This window comes from Salvelinus fontinalis, chromosome 7 (assembly GCF_029448725.1).
Source record: "Salvelinus fontinalis isolate EN_2023a chromosome 7, ASM2944872v1, whole genome shotgun sequence".
NCBI classification, from domain to species: Eukaryota; Metazoa; Chordata; class Actinopteri; order Salmoniformes; family Salmonidae; genus Salvelinus; species Salvelinus fontinalis.
Window position 1 is genome coordinate 15,286,934 of NC_074671.1, and position 23,247 is coordinate 15,310,180.

General features: G+C 44.7%; 1 protein-coding gene across 1 annotated transcript in view; it reads right to left on the reverse strand.

Annotated features, from left to right (window-relative positions):
• Window positions 1-11,336: 11,336 nt before the first annotated feature.
• Window positions 11,337-23,247, reverse strand: part of LOC129859046 (disco-interacting protein 2 homolog C-like) — a gene marked incomplete in the record, with an annotated part of 34,161 nt that continues 22,250 nt past the window's right edge. Inside the window, 13 exon segments of the mRNA XM_055928380.1 lie at window positions 11,337-13,890; window positions 14,065-14,188; window positions 14,299-14,473; window positions 14,613-14,687; window positions 17,211-17,268; window positions 17,347-17,408; window positions 17,552-17,722; window positions 19,987-20,155; window positions 20,280-20,410; window positions 20,719-20,828; window positions 21,610-21,721; window positions 22,014-22,135; window positions 22,351-22,474. Coding sequence (XP_055784355.1) covers window positions 13,638-13,890; window positions 14,065-14,188; window positions 14,299-14,473; window positions 14,613-14,687; window positions 17,211-17,268; window positions 17,347-17,408; window positions 17,552-17,722; window positions 19,987-20,155; window positions 20,280-20,410; window positions 20,719-20,828; window positions 21,610-21,721; window positions 22,014-22,135; window positions 22,351-22,474 — 1,686 coding nt within the window.

Consider the following 23,247-nt stretch of genomic DNA (forward strand, 5'->3'; position numbering starts at 1 on the left):
AGCAGAGGGTGGAGGAAGAGAAACACATGGCACAGCTAACAGCAGAGGGAGGAGGAAGAGAAACACGTGGCCCAGCTAACAGCAGTGAAGAGGAGAGACAGAAACACATGGCACAGCTAACAGCAGAGGGAGGAGGAAGAGAAACACATGGCACAGCTAACAGCAGAGGGAGGAGGAAGAGAAACACATGGCACAGCTAACAGCAGAGGGTGGAGGAAGAGAAACACATGGCACAGCTAACAGCAGAGGGTGGAGGAAGAGAAACACATGGCACAGCTAACAGCAGAGGGAGGAGGAAGAGAAACACATGGCACAGCTAACAGCAGAGGGTGGAGGAAGAGAAACACATGGCACAGTTAACAGCAGAGGGAGGAGGAAGAGAAACACATGGCACAGCTAACAGCAGAGGGAGGAGGAAGAGAAACACATGGCCCAGCTAACAGCAGTGAAGAGGAGAGACAGAAACACATGGCACAGCTAACAGCAGAGGGAGGAGGAAGAGAAACACATGGCACAGCTAACAGCAGAGGGAGGAGGAAGAGAAACACATGGCACAGCTAACAGCAGAGGGTGGAGGAAGAGAAACACATGGCACAGCTAACAGCAGAGGGTGGAGGAAGAGAAACACATGGCACAGCTAACAGCAGAGGGAGGAGGAAGAGAAACACATGGCACAGCTAACAGCAGAGGGTGGAGGAAGAGAAACACATGGCACAGTTAACAGCAGAGGGAGGAGGAAGAGAAACACATGGCACAGCTAACAGCAGAGGGAGGAGGAAGAGAAACACATGGCACAGCTAACAGCAGAGGGAGGAGGAAGGAGAGAAACACATGGTACAGCTAACAGCAGTGAAGGAGAAAGGAGAGAAACACATGGCACAGCTAACAGCAGAGGGAGGTGGAAGAGAAACACATGGTACAGCTAACAGCAGTGAAGAAGGAAGGAGAGAAACACATGGCACAGCTAACAGCATTGAAGGAGGAAGGAGAGAAACACATGGCACAGCTAACAGCAGTGAAGGAGAAGGGAGAGAAACACATGGCACAGCTAACAGCAGTAAAGGAGAAAGGAGAGAAACACATGGCACAGTTAACAGCAGAGGGAGGAGGAAGAGAAACACATGGTACAGCTAACAGCAGTGAAGGAGAAGGGAGAGAAACACATGGCACAGTTAACAGCAGTGAAGGAGGAAGGAGAGAAACACATGGCACAGCTAAATGTAGTGAAGGAGGAAGGAGAGGAACACATGGCACTGCTAACAGCAGTGAAGGAGAAGGGAGAGAAACACATGGCACAGCTAACAACAGTGAAGGAGAAGGGAGAGAAACACATGGCACAGCTAAATGTAGTGAAGGAGGAAGGAGAGGAACACATGGCACAGCTAACAGCAGAGGGAGGAGGAAGGAGAGAAACACATGGCACAGCTAACAGCAGTGAAGGAGGAAAGAGAGGAACACATGGCACAGCTAACAGCAGAGGGAGGAGGAAGGAGAGAAACACATGGCACAGCTAACAGCAGTGAAGGAGGAAGGAGAGGAACACATGGCACAGCTAACAGCAGTGAAGGAGGAAGGAGAGAAACACATGGCCCAGCTAACAGCAGTGAAGGAGGAAGGAGAGAAACACATGGCCCAGCTAACAGCAGAGGGAGGAGGAAGGAGAGAAACACATGGCACAGCTAACAGCAGTGAAGGAGGAAGGAGAGAAACACATGGCCCAGCTAACAGCAGTGAAGGAGGAAGGAGAGAAACACATGGCCCAGCTAACAGCAGTGAAAGAGGAAGGAGAGGAACACATGGCACAGCTAACAGCAGAGGGAGGAGGAAGGAGAGAAACACATGGCACAGCTAACAGCAGTGAAGGAGGAAGGAGAGAAACACATGGCACAGCTAACAGCAGTGAAAGAGGAAGGAGAGGAACACATGGCACAGCTAACAGCAGAGGGAGGAGGAAGGAGAGAAACACATGGCACAGCTAACAGCAGTGAAAGAGGAAGGAGAGGAACACATGGCACAGCTAACAGCAGAGGGAGGAGGAAGGAGAGAAACACATGGCACAGCTAACAGCAGAGGGAGGAGGAAGAGAAACACATGGCACAGCTAACAGCAGAGGGTGGAGGAAGAGAAACACATGGCACAGCTAACAGCAGAGGGAGGAGGAAGAGAAACACATGGCACAGCTAACAGCAGAGGGAGGAGGAAGAGAAACACATGGCACAGCTAACAGCAGAGGGAGGAGGAAGAGAAACACATGGCACAGCTAACAGCAGAGGGTGGAGGAAGAGAAACACATGGCACAGCTAACAGCAGAGGGTGGAGGAAGAGAAACACATGGCACAGCTAACAGCAGAGGGAGGAGGGAGAGAAACACATGGCACAGCTAACAGCAGAGGGAGGAGGAAGAGAAACACATGGCACAGCTAACAGCAGAGGGAGGAGGAAGAGAAACACATGGCACAGCTAACAGCAGAGGGAGGAGGAAGAGAAACACATGGCACAGCTAACAGCAGAGGGAGGAGGAAGAGAAACACATGGCACAGCTAACAGCAGAGGGAGGAGGAAGAGAAACACATGGCACAGCTAACAGCAGAGGGAGGAGGAAGAGAAACACATGGCACAGCTAACAGCAGAGGGAGGAGGAAGAGAAACACATGGCACAGCTAACAGCAGAGGGTGGAGGAAGAGAAACACATGGCACAGCTAACAGCAGAGGGAGGAGGAAGAGAAACACATGGCACAGCTAACAGCAGAGGGAGGAGGAAGAGAAACACATGGCACAGCTAACAGCAGAGGGTGGAGGAAGAGAAACACATGGCACAGCTAACAGCAGAGGGTGGAGGAAGAGAAACACATGGCACAGCTAACAGCATTGAAGGAGGAAGGAGAGAAACACATGGCACAGCTAACAGCAGTGAAGGAGGAAGGAGAGAAACACATGGCACAGCTAACAGCAGTGAAGAAGGAAGGAGAGAAACACATGGCACAGCTAACAGCAGTGAAGGAGGAAGGAGAGAAACACATGGCACAGTTAACAGCAGTGAAGGAGGAAGGAGAGAAACACATGGCACAGCTAACAGCAGTGAAGAAGGAAGGAGAGGAACACATGGCCCAGCTAACAGCAGTGAAGGAGGAAGGAGAGGAACACATGGCACAGTTAACAGCATTGAAGGAGGAAGGAGAGAAACACATGGCACATCTAACAGAATGCTAATTTAGTATAGAGCAGACCTAACCCACTCTATTAAAATAGTCAAAACAGGAACATTTTACATCTGGCTAGAAATTAACAAGAAAATGATCTCAACAGAAAAATGTGTCCTCGTGTTCTACCTACTGTATATTACTATAATAGAATCCCCATACTGAAACGATGACAGCTTCTCCATCCTACTGTATATTACTCCAATAGAATCCCCATACTGAAACGATGACAGCTTCTCCATCCTACTGTATATTACTCCAATAGAATCCCCATACTGAAACGATGACAGCTTCTCCATCCTACTGTATATTACTACAATAGAATCCCCATACTGAAACGATGACAGCTTCTCCATCCTACTGTATATTACTCCAATAGAATCCCCATACTGAAACGATGACAGCTTCTCCATCCTACTGTATATTACTCCAATAGAATCCCCATACTGAAACGATGACAGCTTCTCCATCTTACTGTATATTACTCCTCATACTGAAATGAGGACATGTCACAACTTCTGCCGAAGTCGGTTCCTCTCCTTGTTCGGGCGGTGTTCGGCGGTCGATGTCACCGGTCTTCTAGCCATCGCCAATTCATTTTCCATTTGTTTTGTCTTGTTTTCATTTCCCTCATTACGCGTTGTGTATTTAACCCTCTGTTCCCCCCATGTCTTTGTGTGATATTGTTTGTTGTAAGTGCTTGTGCACATGTTGACTGGTGCGTGTCGGGTTTTGTACCCAAGTTGTTATTTTCTTGATGCCGTTGGTTTTGGAATTAAACTGCTCCGGCTATTAGCTAGTTCTGCTCTTCTGCGTCTGACTTCCCTGCCACCAGTTACGCACACCGTACAGGACAGCTTCTCCAATCTACTGTATATCCCTCCAATAGTATACCCATACCTTAACGAGGACAGCTTCTTCATCCTAGAGGGGGAGATCAACCATTTCCAGGTCCATGGACATGTACTAGTTTGTGGCGACCTAAATGCCAGAACTGGATAAGAACCTGACACTCTCAGCTCACAGGGGGACAAACACCTACCTGGCGGTGACAGTATTCCCTCCCAAATATGCCCCCCTAGACACAGCTATGACAAAACAACCAACAAAAACAGGTCACAACTCCGGCAGCTCTGTCACATGCTGAGTCTGTACATAGTCAATGGTAGGCTTTGAGGAGACTCCTATGGTAGGTACACCTACAACTCATCCCTTGGCAGTAGTACTGTAGATTACTTTATCACTGACCTCAACCCAGAGTCTCCCAGAGCATTCACAGTCAGCCCACTAACACCCCTGTCAGATCACAGCAAATTCACAATCTACTTGAACAGAGCAATACTCAATCATGAGACATCAAAGCCAAAGGAACTGCACAGTATTAAGAAATACTATAGATGGAAGGAAAGTAGCATAGAAACCTACCAAAAAACAATTAGGCAACAACAAATTCAAGCCTTTTTAGACAACTTCCTGGAAAAAACTTTTCACTGTAATAGTGAAGGTGTAAACTTGATAGGAGAAATGCTAAACAGTATATTTGACCTTTCAGCTTCCCTATCAAATCTAAAAATGGCAAACAAACAACCTAAGAAAATGAAAAACAACAACAAATGGTTGTTTGTTGTTGTTCAATCAGCCTGACTAACCGGTGTCTGTATGTAGCCTCACTACTCTATATAGCCTCGCTACTGTTATTTTCACTGTCTTTTTTACTGTTGTTTTTATTTCTTTACTTACATATTGTTCACCTAATACCTTTTTTGCACTATTGGTTAGAGCCTGTAAGTAAGCATTTCACTGTAAGGTCTACACCTGTTGTATTCGGCACACGTGACAAATAAACTTTGATTTGATTTGAAACGGTTTGATGAATAATGCAAAAACCTAAGAAAGAAATTGAGAACAAAGAGACCCAGAAAAGAAAGTCCCAGAAAACCTGAGTCTATGCCTTCACTATGGTGAAACACTAAAACAATACAGAAATACACAACAGAAAAAGAAGGAACAGCACTTCTGGGAAAATTGGAACACACTTAACAAACAACAACACTAAGTTATTTATGAAAAATGGAGATGCATGGATAAACCACTTCTCCAATCTTTTGGCTCTATAACAAAGAACAAACAGCAAAAACACATACATGACCAATTACAAATCTTAGAATCAGCTATTAAAGACTAGCAGAACCCACTGGACTCTCCAATTACATTGAATGAACTACAGGACAAAATATAAACCCTCTGACCCAAAAAGGCCTGTGGTGTTGATGGTATACTCAATGAAATGATAAAATATACATACCACAATTTTAAATTGGCTATACTTAAACTCTTTAACATCATCCCCAATATCTGGCATCTTCCCCAATATTTGAAACCAAGGACTGATCACCACAATTCACCTAAGTGGAGACAAATTTGACCCCAATAACTACCGTGGGTTATATGTCAACAGCAACCTTGGGAAAATCATCTGCGTTATCATTAACAGCAGACTTGTACATTTCCTCAGTGAAAACAATGTTCTGAGCAAACGTCAAACTGGCTTTTTACCAAATTACCGTACGACAGACCACATATTCACCCTACACATCTTAATTGACAAACAAACAAACCAAAACAAAGGGAAAGTCTTCTCAAGCTTTGTTGATTTCAAAAAGCTTTTGATTCAATTTGGCATGAGGGTCTGCCATACAAATTGATGGAAAGAGCCGTTGTCGGAAAAACATACAACATTATAAAATACATGTACACAAACAACAAGTGTGTGGTTAAAATTGGCAAAAAACACACACATTTCTTTCCACCGGGCCTTAGGGTGAGACAGCGATGCAGCTTAAGCCCCACCCTCTTCAACATGTATATCAAATTGGCAAAGGCACTAGAACAGTCTGCAGCACCCGGCCTCACCCTACTAGAATCTGAAGTCAAATTACCCTTTATACCCATTACCCTTTATGGTTGTGGGATCTGGGATCCACTCACCAACCAATAATTCACAAAATGGGACAAACACCAAATTGAGACTGCATGCAGGATTCTGCGAAAATATCCTCTGTGTACAACGTAAAAAAACAAATGATGCATGCAGAGCAGAATTCGGCCGATACTCACACATATTTTCAATCCAGAGAGGAGCCGCTAAATACTACAACCACCTAAAAGGGAGCGATTCCCAAACCTTCCATAACAAAGCCACCACCTACAGAGAGATGAATTAACCTAGAGAAGAGTCCCACAAGCAAGCTGGTCCTGGGGCTCTGTACACAAACAGACCACACAGAGCCCCAGGACAGCAACCCAACCAAATCATGAGAAAACAAAAAGAGACTTACTTGACACATTGGAAAGAATTGACCAAAAACAGAACAAACTGGAATGCTATTTGGCCCTCAACTGAGAGTACACAGTGGCAGAATACTTGACTACTGTCGCAGACCAAAAATTAAGGAAAGCTTTGACTATGTACAGACTCAGTGAGCATAGCCTTGCTATTCAGAGGCCGCCATAGGCAGACCTGGTTCTCAAGAGAAGACAGGCTATGTGCACACTGCCCACAAAATGAGGTGGAAACTGAGCTGCACTTCCTAACCTCCTGCCAAATGTATGATTCCATATTAGAGACACATATTTCCTTCAGATTACACAGACCTACAAAGAATTTAAAAACAAATCCAATTTTGATAAACTTCCATATCTGTTGGGTGAAATACCACAGTGTTCCATCAGAGCAGCAATTTTTGTGACCTGTTGCTACAAGAAAAGGGCAACCAGTGAAGAACAAACACCATTGTAAATACAACCCATATTTATGTTTCTTTATTTTCCCTTTTGTACTTTAACAATTTGCACATCATTATAACACTGTACATAGCCATAACATGAAGTTTGAAATATGTCTATTCTTCTGAAACTCGTGAGTTTAATGTTTACTGTACATTTTTTATTGATTATTTCACTTTTGTTTATTATCTATTTAAATTGCTTTTGCAATGTAAACATATGTTTCCCATGCTAATAAAGCCCTTTGAAATGAATTGAAAATTGAAAGAGATTGAGAGAGAACAAGAGAGACAGAGTGAGTGAGTGAGTGAGTGAGTGAGTGAGTGAGTGAGTAGGTGAGTGAGTGAGTGAGAGAGACCGAGAGACAGAGAGAGAGAGAGAGAGAGAGAGAGAGAGAGAGAGAGAGAGAGAGAGAGAGAGAGAGAGAGAGAGAGAGAGAGAGAGAGAGAAAGAGAGAGAGAGAGAGAGAGAGAGAGCGTCAGATCTGAGAGTCAGATCTGAGTACTCTAAAAGTAATTTAGTTTGTTAGGACTAGTACTAAGAGGTACGAGTTGAGTGTCAGAGTGAAGAACATGTAGCCTAGGCCGATACTACCTGGGCGGTCATTTCTCCCTCTACCCCCTTCAGCTCACAGCACCATCACAGTGAACTCTAGTGGCCGTCACCTGAACTACACTCTACATGCTTGTAGCCTTAGGAACCAGATATGTCCCAGCACAGGTACTCTAATAAATTCCTGTAAGGAGAAGAGAGGAGAGAGAAGGAGGAGAGGATAGAAGAGAGGGAGAGAAAGATAGAAGAGGGGGTGAAGAGAAGAACAAAGAAAGGGAGAGGGGAAGAGAGTAGATTGAGAGGAGAGAACAGGATAGAGTGAAAATAGGAGAAGAAGAGGGGAGAGGGTAAAAGGAAGAGAGCTGGACATTCCAGTGATAAACCCATCTCAGCTGTGCTCTGTCAACCTCACATATCATTCAGTCATTTTCGAGTTTAATGTGATGATGAAGAATGATTTTATACCATAACAACATTCGTATGACTTTGAGAAAGAGAGATTGAGAGAGAGAGACACAGGGAGAGAGAGAGAGAGAGAGAAAAAGAGTAAGAGAAAGAGAGAGAGATTGAGAATAAGGCTGGGGTTAGGGTTAAGGGAAATTATTCAGTCTTAGGCAAGGTTACTCATTACACAACCACTTTTGTCACAAAGTCCCTGGAGGGTTTAATGACCTGAGAGGGTAAAAAAAAAGGAGTCATGGTATTGCCTATGAAAGGAGAGTGGATTAAAGGAGACAGAGAAAGAGAGAGAGAGAAAGGAAGAGAAAGACAAGATGGAGAGTGTTTTGACTTGACTTTAACATTAATCAGCAGAATGCTATTTATCTAATTAACTAACTGTTTTTAAAAGTTACCTGATAGGATCTGGGGGCACCACAAGAGCAGTTCATTAAAGAGATACCATCTCTTGAATTAATTTCTTTGGGACAGGGGGGTAGTATTGAGTAGCTTGGATAAAAAGGTGCCCCAAAGTAAACTACCTGCTACTCAGTCCTAAAAGCTAGAATATGCATATAATTAGTATATTTGGATAGACAACACTCTGAAGTTTCTAAAACTGTTTGAATGATGTCTATGAGTATAACAGAACTCATATGGCAGGCAAAAACCTGAGAAAAAATCCAACCAGGAAGTGGGAAATCTGAGGTTTGAATTTTTCAACTCTTTGCCTATCCAAGATACAGTGGAAACGGGGTCATATAGCACTTCCTAAGGCTTCCACTAGATGTCAACAGTCTTTAGAACCTTGTTGATGCTTCTACTGTGAAGGAGGGGGGAATGGGAGCTGAACGAGTCAGAGGTCTGGCAGAGTGCCATGAGCGTTCACGTGAGAGTTAGCTTGCGTTCCATTGCATTTCTACAGACAAAGGAATTCTCCGGTTGAAACATTATTGAAGATTTATGATAAAAACATCCTAAAGATTGATTCTATACATCATTTGACATGTTTCTACTGACTGTAACGGAACTTTTAGACTTTTTGTTTGCTCGCGCCTCATGAATTTGGATTTGTGACCTAAACGCGCGAACAAAAAGGAGGTATTTGGACATAAATGATGGACTTTTTCGAACAAAACAAACATTTATTGTGGAACTGGGATTCCTGGGAGTGCATTCTGATCATCAAAGGTAAGTGAATATTTATAATGCTATTTCTGACTTCTGTTGACTCCACAACATGGCGGGTACCTGTATGGCTTGTTTTTGTGTCTGAGTGCCGTACTCAGATTATTGCATGGTGTGCTTTTTCCGTAAAGTTTTTTTGAAATCTGACACAGCGGTTGCATTAAGGAGAAGTGGATCTTTAAGTACATGTATAACACTTGTATTTTCATCAACATTTATGATGAGTATTTCTGTAAATTGATATGGCTCTCCGCAAAATCACCGGATGTTTTGGAAGCATAACATTACTGACCATAACGCGCCAATGTAAACTGTGTTTTAATGTAAACTGTTCTGTGAGTGCCATCTGATGAAGATCATCAAAGGTTAGTGATTAATTTAATCGCTATTTCTGACTTTTGTGAGGGCTCTCCTTGGCTGGAAAATGGCTTTATGGTTTTCTGTGACTAGGTGCTGACCTAACATAATCGTTTGGCGTGCTTTCGCCGTTAAACCTTTTTGGAATCGGACACTGTGGCTGGATTTACAACACGTTTATCTTTAAAATGGTGGAAAATACTTGTATGTTTGAGGAATTTTAATTATTGGGATTTCTGTTGTTTTGAATTTGGCACCCTGCAATTTCACTGGCTGTTGTCGAGGTGGGACGCTACCGTCCCACATATCCCAGAGAGGTTAACAAAAACACTTATATAAATTTTCATATTACATGCACAACCCATAGTATGGAAACTTCATCTACGTAGGTGGGTATACTTTCCAAGTTACGGTATTTCCGTTATAACATTTTTAATGGCATCACAAAATAACAAACAAAATGACATTAGTGTTCTATAGATCGCCTCTGACCATTCCCCATGTTCTACGTTAAAAATATTGTTCCAGTATTCGCTTTGAACATGGTAGAGTTTCAGCGGGACAAGGTCTGTTGAGACAAAGCACATTCCTTTGGTGAATTTTGAGAGCACAGGCCTGGATCTTCTCAGTTGATTTACAACAGGAAGTGAATCGTTAACCCCCACTAAATTAGGAAACTTCCCCCTCTGTGGGTGAGAGGGGGTCTGATTGAAGTTATTCATTGCAAACTGATGTGACCTATTTAAATTATCATAGACAGTCATGACAAGAGTGATACTCTCAGAGCTTTGGAAGTGCCTGTCCAATGAGAATCACATTTTTCAAACTCATATTCTACCAACTCCAACTCTGAATTGGACCATTTTCCTGTCCTGCTCAGCATTCAAAATGTAACAAGTACTTTTAGGTGTCAGGGAAAATGTATGGAGTAAAAAGTATATAATTTTCTTTAGTAATGAAGTTAAGTAAAAGTAAAAGTTGTTATAAAAAAATAGTAAAGTACAGATACCCCAAAAAACGACTTAAGTAGTACTTTAAAGTATTTTTACTGAAGTACTTTACACCACTGGTCCTTTACTTGAAGTTGTAGCCAAAGCATAAATTAGACAAACCACTTGGTTGGGAGATATTGTAAAGCTGTTTCCTAATTTATGATGTCCCATGAGATTTTCTGTTTTCACAGTTCCAGGTGAAAGCTATGAGCCTTTATTGATGTCACTTGTTAAATCCACCTCAATCAGTGCCTTTGAACAGGGTATGGTAGTAGGTGACAGGCGCACCGGTTTGAGTGTGTCAAGAACTACAACGCTGCTGGGTTTTTCATGCTCAACAGTTTCCCGTGTGTATCAAGAATGGTCCACTATCCAAAGGTTATCCAGTCAACTTGACACAACTGTGGGAAGCATTGGGGTCAACATGGGCGAGCATCCCTGTGAAACATTTTTGACACCTTGTAGAGTCCATGCCCTGACGAATGGAGGCTGTTCTGAGGGGAAAAGGGGAGGTGCAACTCAATATTAGGAAGATGTTCATAATGTTTTGTGTATGCAATTGTATACAAATGTAAGCAAGGTTTGAAATGATTAGGTTTTAGTCCAATATCTATTTGGGCTTCTTGTGGTAAATTTGCAGTCTACAAGTTATATGTAATTATGCTCCGGCCCCTTGACTAACCACTCAATAAGAAACCCTGCCCTACTACTTCAGGTAAGGATTGGTAAAGGGAACTGATCCTAGAACTTGTGCAACTCCTTTCTCTTTCCACTGAGCACCACTCAAAGTATTTGAAGCAATAACAGCACACCAGACACGGCTTAACCAATCAAAGCACTTTATTGCACTGTATAGTGTGATCTTGAGCCAATGGCAGGCTCTTATAAAAGTGTCATTTTTAGATTTTCATCATGTGTACAAAACAATCACACACACCTGTACCATACAAAATCAACACTATTTACACACAATACACGCACGCACGCGCACACGCACACACCCAAAATGCAGTCTCTCTCACCTCTCTCACCTCTCTAGTTTCTGTACCAGGCTTAACCCTACCTACAAGACTCCTCTTTCTCTAACACACAGTCAGGGGGCTCCCGAGAGGCGCAGTGGTCTAAGGCACTGCATCTCAGTGCTAGAGTAGTAACTACAGACCCTGGTTCAATTCCAGGCTGTATCACAACCGGCCGTGATTGGGAGTCCCATAGGGCGGCGCACAATTGACCCAGCATCGTCCGCGTTAGAGTTTGGCCGGGGTAGGCCGTCAATGTAAATAAGAATTTGTTCTTAACTGACATGCCTATTTAAATAAAGGTTAAATAAAAAATAAAAAAATAGTACCATCACCATTCTCTAGTACAGAATAACAAGAAAATAAATACGTCATGATATGTGTGTTTTTCATACATGGCATTATATTATAGCTCTGAGACAAAAGTAGCTGAAAACATGAATTAAAATGAGATGTGTTGTGATTATGATGATAAAACAAACTCAGGAGTCTGAACGTAAACAAATAGGTGCATTAGGTGCACCCCTACCTACACATACGAATTGCCTCAACTGGCCTGCACATTGACGGCGCCGGTACCCCCTGTATATAGCCTTGTTATTGTTATGTCATTTTATTGTGTTACTTTTGATTAGATTTTTTACTTTCATTTATATTGTCATTTTTTTCTTAACTCTACTTCTTGAACTGCATTGTTGGTTAAGGGCTTGTAAGTCAGCATTTCACGGTAAGATCTACACCTTTTGTATTCAGCGCATGTAACAAATAAAATGTGATTTTATTTTATTAAAATTAGCAGGTTGGCATTTACTGTCATGAGTCTTGCCCTAGAGGCAGCTCTGCAGAGTGGTCACTAACTGGAATAAAATCAGATTTTAAACCTCAACTCTAATCTTAACAACACTGCTAACCCTAATGCCTAACCCTCAACTTAAATTAAGCCCAAAAAAGCACATTTTTGATTTCATGAATTTTTTCATTATAGACAATTTTGACTTCGCAGCTGGCCCATCTAGAAAAAACCACTCAGTTCTGCCTCTAGGACAATACTCATGGCAATAAACAGTAACATGAAATTATGTTTTTCACAGAAAAGTTGATAACATAGACTGATAACATAGAAGAGGCCATAAGTGATCATTTTATGACTGATAAATACATTTCTTCTAAACTCTTTTGTTTTCTCTTTGTTAGAACACTTTACTGTGGAGGCGTCCCAAACGGGGGCTTCTTTTGTATATAGTGTCCTATTTATGACCATGGTCCCAACAGTGCACCTTAAAGGGAATAGGCTAACATTTCAAATGTATCTCGTGTTTCTGGTCCAGAGCTGGGCTTAACAACTACTAATTTCCTCTGCTACTTACTGGGCTCTCTTCGCAGAATCACATATTACCATAATAAAATGCTTATAATGGTCAAACAATGTTGGATAGAAACAATTGTGTACTTCTAACAGGTTAACTTGGCATTTAGGAGTTAATTGGCTTTAGGAAACAAATCGTTAAGTATGTATGTGATTCTTATAAGAGGAGTGCACTGTATCACATTCATTCACGCGCACGCACGCACGCACACACACACACACACACCGCAGGTGGAGAAAGCTGTATAACAGGCCCTCAGTGTGTTTCAGTTCTCGCCGTATAGATAATTTTGTTTATGTACAATATTTATATTTATACACTAATCTGAACCCCCTGTCTTTTTCTGACAATATACTTTAATAACTTAATTTTTCATGTCTATTTCATTAAGATAACAGATATGTTCAGAGATATTTTCTCTCTCTCCTAACAACCAGTGGTGTAGTCAGTACACAGTGTTCCTCTAAGGCTTTGTACAGCGACTTCCTGTCTAGGTGTCAGGTTTAACCGGGGGTGTAGAAACAGCCATACCTCCACCACAGCACAACTAAAGGATCAGACAACTGGCACCACACCATATGACCATGTGCAGATTCAAAAATACAGTACGTCTTGATTTGAAATGAACAACACCAGCGATATACACGCACGTACGCATACACACACATGCTAACACACACATCCCCCTCTCTTACATCCACCCACACCCCCACTCCCCCCCGGATGGGGCGGCTGGGTTACATGTTATAAGCCACGTAGATGGGGTCGAGCTGGTCCTGTAGGAAGCCATCTCGGAGGTGCATGCGCTGCTTCTCCCCGCGAGAGTTGATGGGGATCACCCCGATGTCCGTTACTACGACGACACCAACGATGAGGTAATGCTCTTCCAGCACTGCCTTGGTCACCATGGGAACCAGGTCCAGGGCTTCCTGCTCCGAGCCTTCTAGTTCCACCACAACTACCAGCAGGTTAGTCCAGGGAAACACCGCACTGTCGCACAACACACACACACACACACACACACACACACACACACACACACACACACACACACACACACACACACACACACAGATGAGTCATTTGGAACTATAGTGGTTCTACCTATATAAAGAACAGAAATAGGAACAGCTTTAGTGTTGTTTCTGATGTTTAGTGACGTACCATTCCATGATGCTCTGGTGCGTCCTGATGACGGAGGTCTCGATGTCTATAGGATGATACCTCATCCCCCTCAGCTCCATGGCCTCCTCCAACGCGCCCACCACATACAGCGCATCATGTCTCTCTGGGGACGGAACACAGAGAAAGATGTGTGTGTATGTCTGTGCGCGAATAATGTGTGTCTGTATATGTTTTTATGTGTGTTTTTGTGTGTGAGTTTGTGTGTGTGTATACCTCCGCTGGCATCAGTGAGTTCAGTACGTCGTAAGAAGCCCAGGTATCCGGTGCGAGCCCAGACGGTGGATGTGTCTCCGAAGCTGAGTCTGGAGGTGAAGTGATCAGACTGAAGGACCTCCTCTCCATAACCACTGTAATATCCACTGCCATTATGGGCACTGTGCACCCAGATCTAGAGAAGGGAGGGGCAGAGAGAGAGATTGAAATTCATTTTAAATTATCTCTCTATCTCTCTAGCATCTTTACTGGGGCAGCATAAAATCCTGAAACAAGTTTATTAAATCAATCAGTTTGTGTGTGTGTATGCTGACCTCTCCTAGGTGGGAGTCTCCCAGGGGTCCCTTAGTCTCTGGGTTGGCGATGATGATGCGGACACCAGGTAGGATCTGAAACAGTAACAATAATTACGTTACAATGCTTTCTTCTCCATCTAAAGCATATATGAGATATTCTGGTCTATCTGTAGAGAGCTGCAGCCGAACAACACAGTCGGGAGCTCTAGAAGCTGAGTCTTACTGAACAACACAGTCAGGAGCTCTAGAAGCTGAGTCTTACTGAACAACACAGTCAGGAGCTCTAGAAGCTGAGTCTTACTGAACAACACAGTCAGGAGCTCTAGAAGCTGAGTCTTACTGAACAACACAGTCAGGAGCTCTAGAAGCTGAGTCTTACTGAACCACACAGTCAGGAGCTCTAGAAGCTGAGTCTTACTGAACAACACAGTCATGAGCTCTAGAAGCTGTCTTACTGAACAACACAGTCAGGAGCTCTAGAAGCTGAGTCTTACTGAACAACACAGTCAGGAGCTCTAGAAGCTGAGTCTTACTGAACAACACAGTCAGGAGCTCTAGAAGCTGAGTCTTACTGAACCACACAGTCAGGAGCTCTAGAAGCTGAGTCTTACTGAACAACACAGTCATGAGCTCTAGAAGCTGTCTTACTGAACAACACAGTCAGGAGCTCTAGAAGCTGAGTCTTACTGAACCACACAGTCAGGAGCTCTAGAAGCTGTCTTACTGAACAACACAGTCAGGAGCTCTAGAAGCTGAGTCTTACTGAACAACACAGTCATGAGCTCTAGAAGCTGTCTTACTGAACAACACAGTCAGGAGCTCTAGAAGCTGAGTCTTACTGAACCACACAGTCGGGAGCTCTAGAAGCTGAGTCTTACTGAACCACACAGTCAGGAGCTCTAGAAGTTGAGTCTTACTGAACCACACAGTCAAGATATCTAGAAGCTGAGTCTTACTGAACCACATAGTCAGGAGCTCTAGAAGCTGAGTCTTACTGAACCACACAGTTAGGAGCTCTAGAAGCTGAGTCTTACTGAACCACACAGTCAGGAGCTCTAGAAGCTGAGTCTTACTGAACCACACAGTCAGGAGCTCTAGAAGCTGAGGCTTACTGAACCACATAGTCAGGAGCTCTAGAAGCTGAGTCTTACTGAACCACACAGTCAGGAGATCTAGAAGCTGAGTCTTACTGAACCACACAGTCAGGAGCTCTAGAAGCTGAGTCTTACTGAACCACACAGTCAGGAGCTCTAGAAGCTGAGTCTTACTGAACCACACAGTCAGGAGCTCTAGAAGCTGAGGCTTACTGAACCACATAGTCAGGAGATCTATAAGCTGAGTCTTACTGAACCACACAGTCAGGAGCTCTAGAAGCTGAGTCTTACTGAACCACACAGTCAGGAGCTCTAGAAGCTGAGTCTTACTGAACCACACAGTCAAGATATCTAGAAGCTGAGTCTTACTGAACCACACAGTCAAGATATCTAGAAGCTGAGTCTTACTGAACCACACAGGCATGAGCTCTAGAAGCCGAGTCTTACTGAACCACACAGTCAGGAGTTCTAGAAGCTGAGGCTTACTGAACCACACAGTCAGGAGCTCTAGAAGCTGAGTCTTACTGAACCACACAGTCAGGAGATCTATAAGCCGAGTCTTACTGAACCACACAGTCAGGAGCTCTAGAAGCTGAGTCTTACTAAACCACACAGGCATGAGCTCTAGAAGCTGAGTCTTACTGAACCACACAGTCAGGAGCTCTAGAAGCTGAGTCTTACTGAACCACACAGTCAAGATATCTAGAAGCTGAGTCTTACTGAACCACACAGGCATGAGCTCTAGAAGCTGAGTCTTACTGAACCACACAGTTAGGAGCTCTAGAAGCTGAGTCTTACTGAACCACACAGTCAGGAGCTCTAGAAGCTGAGTCTTACTGAACCACACAGTCAAGATATCTAGAAGCTGAGTCTTACTGAACCACACAGGCATGAGCTCTAGAAGCCGAGTCTTACTGAACCACACAGTCAGGACCTCTAGAAGCTGAGTCTTACTGAACCACACAGTCAGGAGATCTATAAGCCGAGTCTTACTGAACCACACAGTCAGGAGCTCTAGAAGCTGAGTCTTACTGAACCACACAGTCAGGAGCTCTAGAAGCTGAGTCTTACTGAACCACAGTCAGGAGCTCTAGAAGCTGAGTCTTACTGAACCACACAGGCATGAGCTCTAGAAGCTGAGTCTTACTGAACCACACAGTCAGGAGCTCTAGAAGCTGAGTCTTACTGAACCACACAGTCAGGAGCTCTAGAAGCTGAGTCTTACTGAACCACACAGTCAGGAGCTCTAGAAGCTGAGTCTTACTGAACCACACAGGCATGAGCTCTAGAAGCTGAGTCTTACTGAACCACACAGTCAGGAGCTCTAGAAGCTGAGTCTTACTGAACCACACAGTCAGGAGCTCTTGAAGCTGAGTCTTACTGAACCACACAGTCAGGAGCTCTAGAAGCTGAGTCTTACTGAACCACATAGTCAAGATATCTAGAAGCTGAGTCTTACTCAGTCTTAGTACACTCATGAAACTTTCTGATGGTAAATGTTCAAACATAACACAGGACCCACCTTTCCTGACTCCATGAGAGGGAGACTGTGAGGAGAACCTCTCTCCACCAACCGAACCCTGAGAGACAAACAAACTGTTATTCAAGTTAATTGGTTAATCTGATTGGTTGTTGCTGTGACTGACAGGCAGAAATACCTATCATGTCGCAGAGCTCTCATGTCCACGTAAACTGTAGTAGGGTCTGGTCCGGAGGTGCCCTGTAACCAATCACAGGACAGGGTGACCATGTTATCGCACACGCACGCGCACGCACACACTCACACCCACTCAAAAACACATACACACACAACAAACACACACACAACAAACACATACAACAAACACACACACACAGCCTTACCTGCAGACAGATAGCCAGGTTGACCCTACAGCCGAATGCTGTGCTGACAGATCGGGGGTGCAGGCCCAGGTCTTTAAACAGCTTGGAGAAGGAGTGTGTTAGAGACATCCTGGGTCTCTCCTCTGCTACCACAACACACGCCCTCACACGGGACAGGTCCAGGCCCCGCGCCTGGAGAGGAAGAGGAGGAGAGAGGGGGAAGAGAAGAGAGGGAGGAAGAGAGGGGGAAGAAGAGAGGGAGGAAAGAGGGGAAGAGAGGGGGAAGAAGAGATGGAGGAGAGAGGGGGAATAGAAGAGAGGGGAAGGAGAGGGGGAAGAGAAGCGAGGGGGGAAGAGAAGTGCGATGAGAGAGGGGGAAGAGAAGAGGGAGGAGAAAGGGGGAAGAGAACAGAGGGAGGAGAGAGGGGTGAAGAGAAGAGGGGGAGAGGAGGAGAGAGGGGGAAGAGAAGAGAGGGGAAAGAGGATAGGGGGGAAAGAGGAGAGGGAAAGAGAGTGTATTACATATAAATACACAACATTTCAATCATTACCTCCCTCTCATCCGCCCTCTCATCCGCCCTCTCATCTATCATCCTACCTCCTCCCTCTCATCCTCCCTCTCATCCGCCCTCTCATCTATCATCCTACCTCCTCCCTCTCATCCTCCCTCTCACCCTCCCTCTCATCCGCCCTCTCATCTATCATCCTACCTCCTCCCTCTCATCCTCCCTCTCACCCTCCCTCTCATCTATCATCCTACCTCCTCCATCTCATCCTCCCTCTCATCCTCCCTCTCACCCCACCTTCATCCCACCTGCTGATGACTATATAAAGCTGCGGTTTGGTCCTTGATCTGTTCCTTTTGTGTCTCAGTCAGCTCCCAGTTTCCATGGCGATTTCCATGGCGAAAGTTAATCTCTTAAAATAAACCCCGTCTGTCCATCAGCAACCAATTAGACAACAGCTCAGGCCTCAAACACACTGTTTACTGAGTCAATTCAAAGACATTACAAAGAGCACTTTCAGTTCTCCCTGCATTTGAATTGTGTGTGTTTGTGGATGTGTGTAAGAGTTCTCATTCTCAGCCCGAACCCGATGGGGCCCGATGGCCGGGCCTCAAATTATCTGAATTGATTCGTGCCGGGCGGGTTTCAAGCTTTCCGTGTTACGAAATAAAAACTGTCTACTACTGCTCTCTGTCTCAGTAGCAGACACAAGCAGCGCCAAGACTGCAATATTGGCTGGGCCAGAGAAATTATGATTATACTTATTTTTCTGATCATTGAAATGTTTCAAATTGCAATACGAATAGACTAGAGTGCGTTCTGGAGAATGATGATCCACAAGACCCGACAACCAGCACATCTCAGAATGGCATCTGTTAAAGCAGATACATACAAATGAAATGCACCCTATATGACTGCCCTGCTAATGTGCATTTGCTGGACCTTTGAAAGTAAACCCATAACTGATCCAAATGTAATTTCGGAATAAAACATGCATTGCATTGATTGGATCATGCACCGATCATTGACCACACACAGCTATTGCTTTAAATTAGTATAACGGTTGAATATGAATTTGGGAGTTTCAGTATAAGCAACAATTTCATACATGCCTTCAATTGCATTTATTCCAATATTGTCATCATTTAGTTGATGATAACTAAGGTCAGTTTTCCTCTCTCTGTTTCCTCACTCTGCTGCCGCCCGCCTCCGCTGCATTGTTCTCATCACCAGTTTAAATTAATATACTGTTTTCTAGAAATCAGGATTTTATTTCACGTTCAGTCTCATTGCATTTCTGTGATGTCAGACTGGTCCTGGGCTCGGCCTTCAACGGAGCTTGGGTAAGACTGGGCTCGAATTTTCAGGCCAGACGAGAACTCTAGCGTGTGTGCGATGGGAACTCTAGCGTGTGTGCGATGGGAACTCTAGCGTGTGTGTGATGAGAACTCTGGCGTGTGTGTGATGAGAACTCTAGTGTGTGTGCGATGGGAACTCTAGCGTGTGTGCGATGGGAACTCTAGCGTGTGTGCGATGGGAACTCTAGCGTGTGTGCGATGGGAACTCTAGCGTGTGTGCGATGGGAACTCTAGCGTGTGTGCGATGGGAACTCTAGCGTGTGTGTGATGAGAACTCTGGCGTGTGTGCGATGGGAACTCTAGCGTGTGTGTGATGAGAACTCTAGCGTGTGTGCGATGGGAACTCTAGCGTGTGTGTGATGAGAACTCTACCGTGTGTGTGATGAGAACTCTGGCGTGTGTGTGATGAGAACTCTAGCGTGTGTGTGATGAGAACTCTAGCGTGTGTGTGATGAGAACTCTAGCGTGTGTGTGATGAGAACTCTAGCATGTGTGTGATGAGAACTCTAGCGTGTGTGCACGATGAGAACTCTAGTGTGTGTGTGGTGAGAACTCTAGCACGTGTGTGATGAGAACTCTAGTGTGTGTGTACCTTCAGTGCATCTGTCTGCAGGCCCAGTCCTTTAGTGCAGAGCTCCATGACGCTGTAGGAACAGAAGGTGTCTCTGACTCGGAGCTGGCTGACAGCGAGCAGCCACAGGGCTGGGTTAGACTCCAACTCTACTGGAGGGATCAGGATCGACTGGTGGCCACTGTACACACTGGAGAGGTAGAGGTTAGGACGGGAAGTCAGTTGTTGGACATTGAAACTGTTGTTGAATTGGTGTGTGTGTGTGTTCGTGCATGCATGTCTCTGTGCATGTGCTACGGTGTGTGTGTGTGTACCTGCAGAGACACCAGAGGACGAAGCCCAGGCCACAGTAGGGGTCGAGACAGATCGCTACCTCTCTGGAGGGATACAGTTCACACTGCAGCTTCACTGACCGACAGAACGCTCCCACTGCATTATGGGACACCTACACACACACACACACACACACACACACACACACACACACACACACACACACACACACACACACACACACACACACACACACACACACACACACACACACACACACACACACACACACACACACACACACAAACCATGTTAGCCACCAGAAAAAGCAGGGGATAAGAGTCAGGGATGGAGGTCAGAGGTTAGGGCTTAATATTACCTGTACTACAGTCAGCATGCCAGTAGTGGACACACTGAAGTCCAGGTAGGGTTAAAGGTCAGAACAGGGGTTAGGGGTCAGATGTTAGGGCTTAATGTTACCTGTACTCCAGCCAGCATGCCAGTAGTGGACACACTGAAGTCCAGGTAGGCCAAGGCATCAGGGTTACAGGGCTTATACAGCGCTGGAGACTTCTTCTTTGGCAGGTCATCTGATAACACAATAATATTCAGTTAGAGACAGACTCTCTAGAGACAGCAGGAGCGGTAGAGATACTCTGAATGATCGGCTATGAAAAGCCAACTGACATTTACTCCTGAGGTGCTGACCTGTTGCACCCTCTACAACCACTGTGATTATTATTATTTGACCCTGCTGGTCATCTATGAACATTTGAACATCTTGGCCATGTTCTGTTCTAATCTACACCCTGCACAGTCAAAAGAGGACTGGCCACCGCTTATATCCTGGTTCCTCTCTAGGTTTCTTCCTAGGTTTTGGCCTTTCTAGGGAGTTTTTCCTAGCCACCGTGCTTCTACACCTGCATTGCTTGCTGTTTGGGGTTTTTGGCTAGGTTTCTGTACAGCACTTTGAGCTATCAGCTGATGTAAGAAGGGCTTATAAATACATTTGATTGATTGATTGATTGATTGAGTTATACACCAGTACAAACATCCAGCTAACAGCCTGGCAGATACAGTACAAACATCCAGCTAACAGCCTGACAGATACAGTACATACATCTAGCTAACAGCCTGACAGATACAGTACAAACATCCAGCTAACAGCCTGACAGATACAGTACAAACATCCAGCTAACAGCCTGACAGATACAGTACAAACATCCAGCTAACAGCCTGACAGATACAGTACAAACATCCAGCTAACAGCCTGACAGATACAGTACAAACATCCAGCTAACAGCCTGACAGATACAGTACAAACATCCAGCTAACAGCCTGACAGATACAGTACATGTGGTCAGGGCTGACCTGTGTCCAGGACGGGAGGCCAGTTCCTGATGTCAACTGTGGCGACTGCCTCCTTGGACCGCAGCAGCTTACAGATGACCGCTGTGGTCATCACACAGGCCGAACGACTGACCTGGAGGGAGAGAGAGATAGATGAAGGGAGAGAGAAAGATAGATGCAGAGAGAGAGAGAGAGAGAGATACGTAGATGAAGGGAGAGAGATGGAGAGAGAGAGGGACAGATGAAGAGCGAGAGATAGAAGAAGAGAGAGAGAGATAGATGAAGGGAGAGAGGGAAATAGATGAAGAGAGAGAGAGATAGATGGAGAGAGAGATGCTTCTACATTCTCTTTCTCTTCTACCTCCTCTCTACCGGTTGCCTGGGCAGTATTGACCTCTAGTTTACCACAGTCATTGACCTCTTACCTCTACGATCATCTTGACCGTGGGCAGTGTGGTTGAGATGTTCTGTGGGTGGGGCGGTCGGACCGTGATAGGAACACAGCCAGCATACAGACAACCGTAGAACGCTGCAATCAGATCTATACCTGTAACACACATAGGAGAGAGAAGTGAAGAGTGTATGTGGGCGTACACATATGCTCTCTCTCTCTCTCTGTGTGTGTGTGTGTGTGTGTGTGTGTGTGTGTGTGTGTGTGTGTGTGTGTGTGTGTGTGTGTGTGTGTGTGTGTGTGTGTGTGTGTGTGTGTGTGTGTGTGTGTGTGTGTGTGTGTGTGTGTGTGTGTGTGTGTGTGTGTGTTACCTGGTGGGTAGACAAGTGCTATGTGGTCTCCCTCCTGTAGTCCTCCTCTCTCCAGCAGCAGAGCAGCAACTCTCTCTGCCCTCTTATGGAGCTGAAGACACGTCAGAGAACTAGACACCGCTCCCTAGAGAAAGATGGAGTGATAGAGCGCAATCAGATTCCAATCAGAGTCCATAACAATCAGAGTCCGTAACAATCAGAGTCCGTAACAATCAGAGTCCGTAACAATCAGAGTCCGTAACAATCAGAGTCCGTAACAATCAGAGTCCAATCAGAGTCCGTAACAATCAGAGTGGAATCAGAGTTCTTAACAATCAGAGTCCTTAACAATCAGAGTCCGTAACAATCAGAGTCGAATCAGAGTTCTTAACAATCAGAGTCCGTAACAATCAGAGTCCGTAACAATCAGAGTCCAATCAGAGCTCTTAACAATCAGAGTCCGTAACAATCAGAGTCCAATCAGAGTCCGTAACAATCAGAGTCCGTAACAATCCGATTCCAATCAGAGTCCGTAACAATCAGAGTCTGTAACAATCAGAGTCCAATCAGAGTCCGTAACAATCAGATTCCAATCAGAGTCCGTAACAATAAGTCTGTAACAATCAGAGTCCAATCAGAGTCCGTAACAATAAGTCTGTAACAATCAGAGTCCAATCAGAGTCCGTAACAATCAGAGTCCAATTAGAGTCCGTAACAATCAGATTCCAATCAGAGTCTGTAACAATCAGAGTCTGTAACAATCAGAGTCCTTAACAATCAGAGTCCGTAACAATCAGAGTCCAACTAGAATCCGTAACAATCAGATTCCAATCAGAGTCTGTAACAATCAGAGTCCGTAAACAATCAGAGTAAATAACAGAGTCCATAACAATCAGAATCCTTAACAATCAGAGTCCA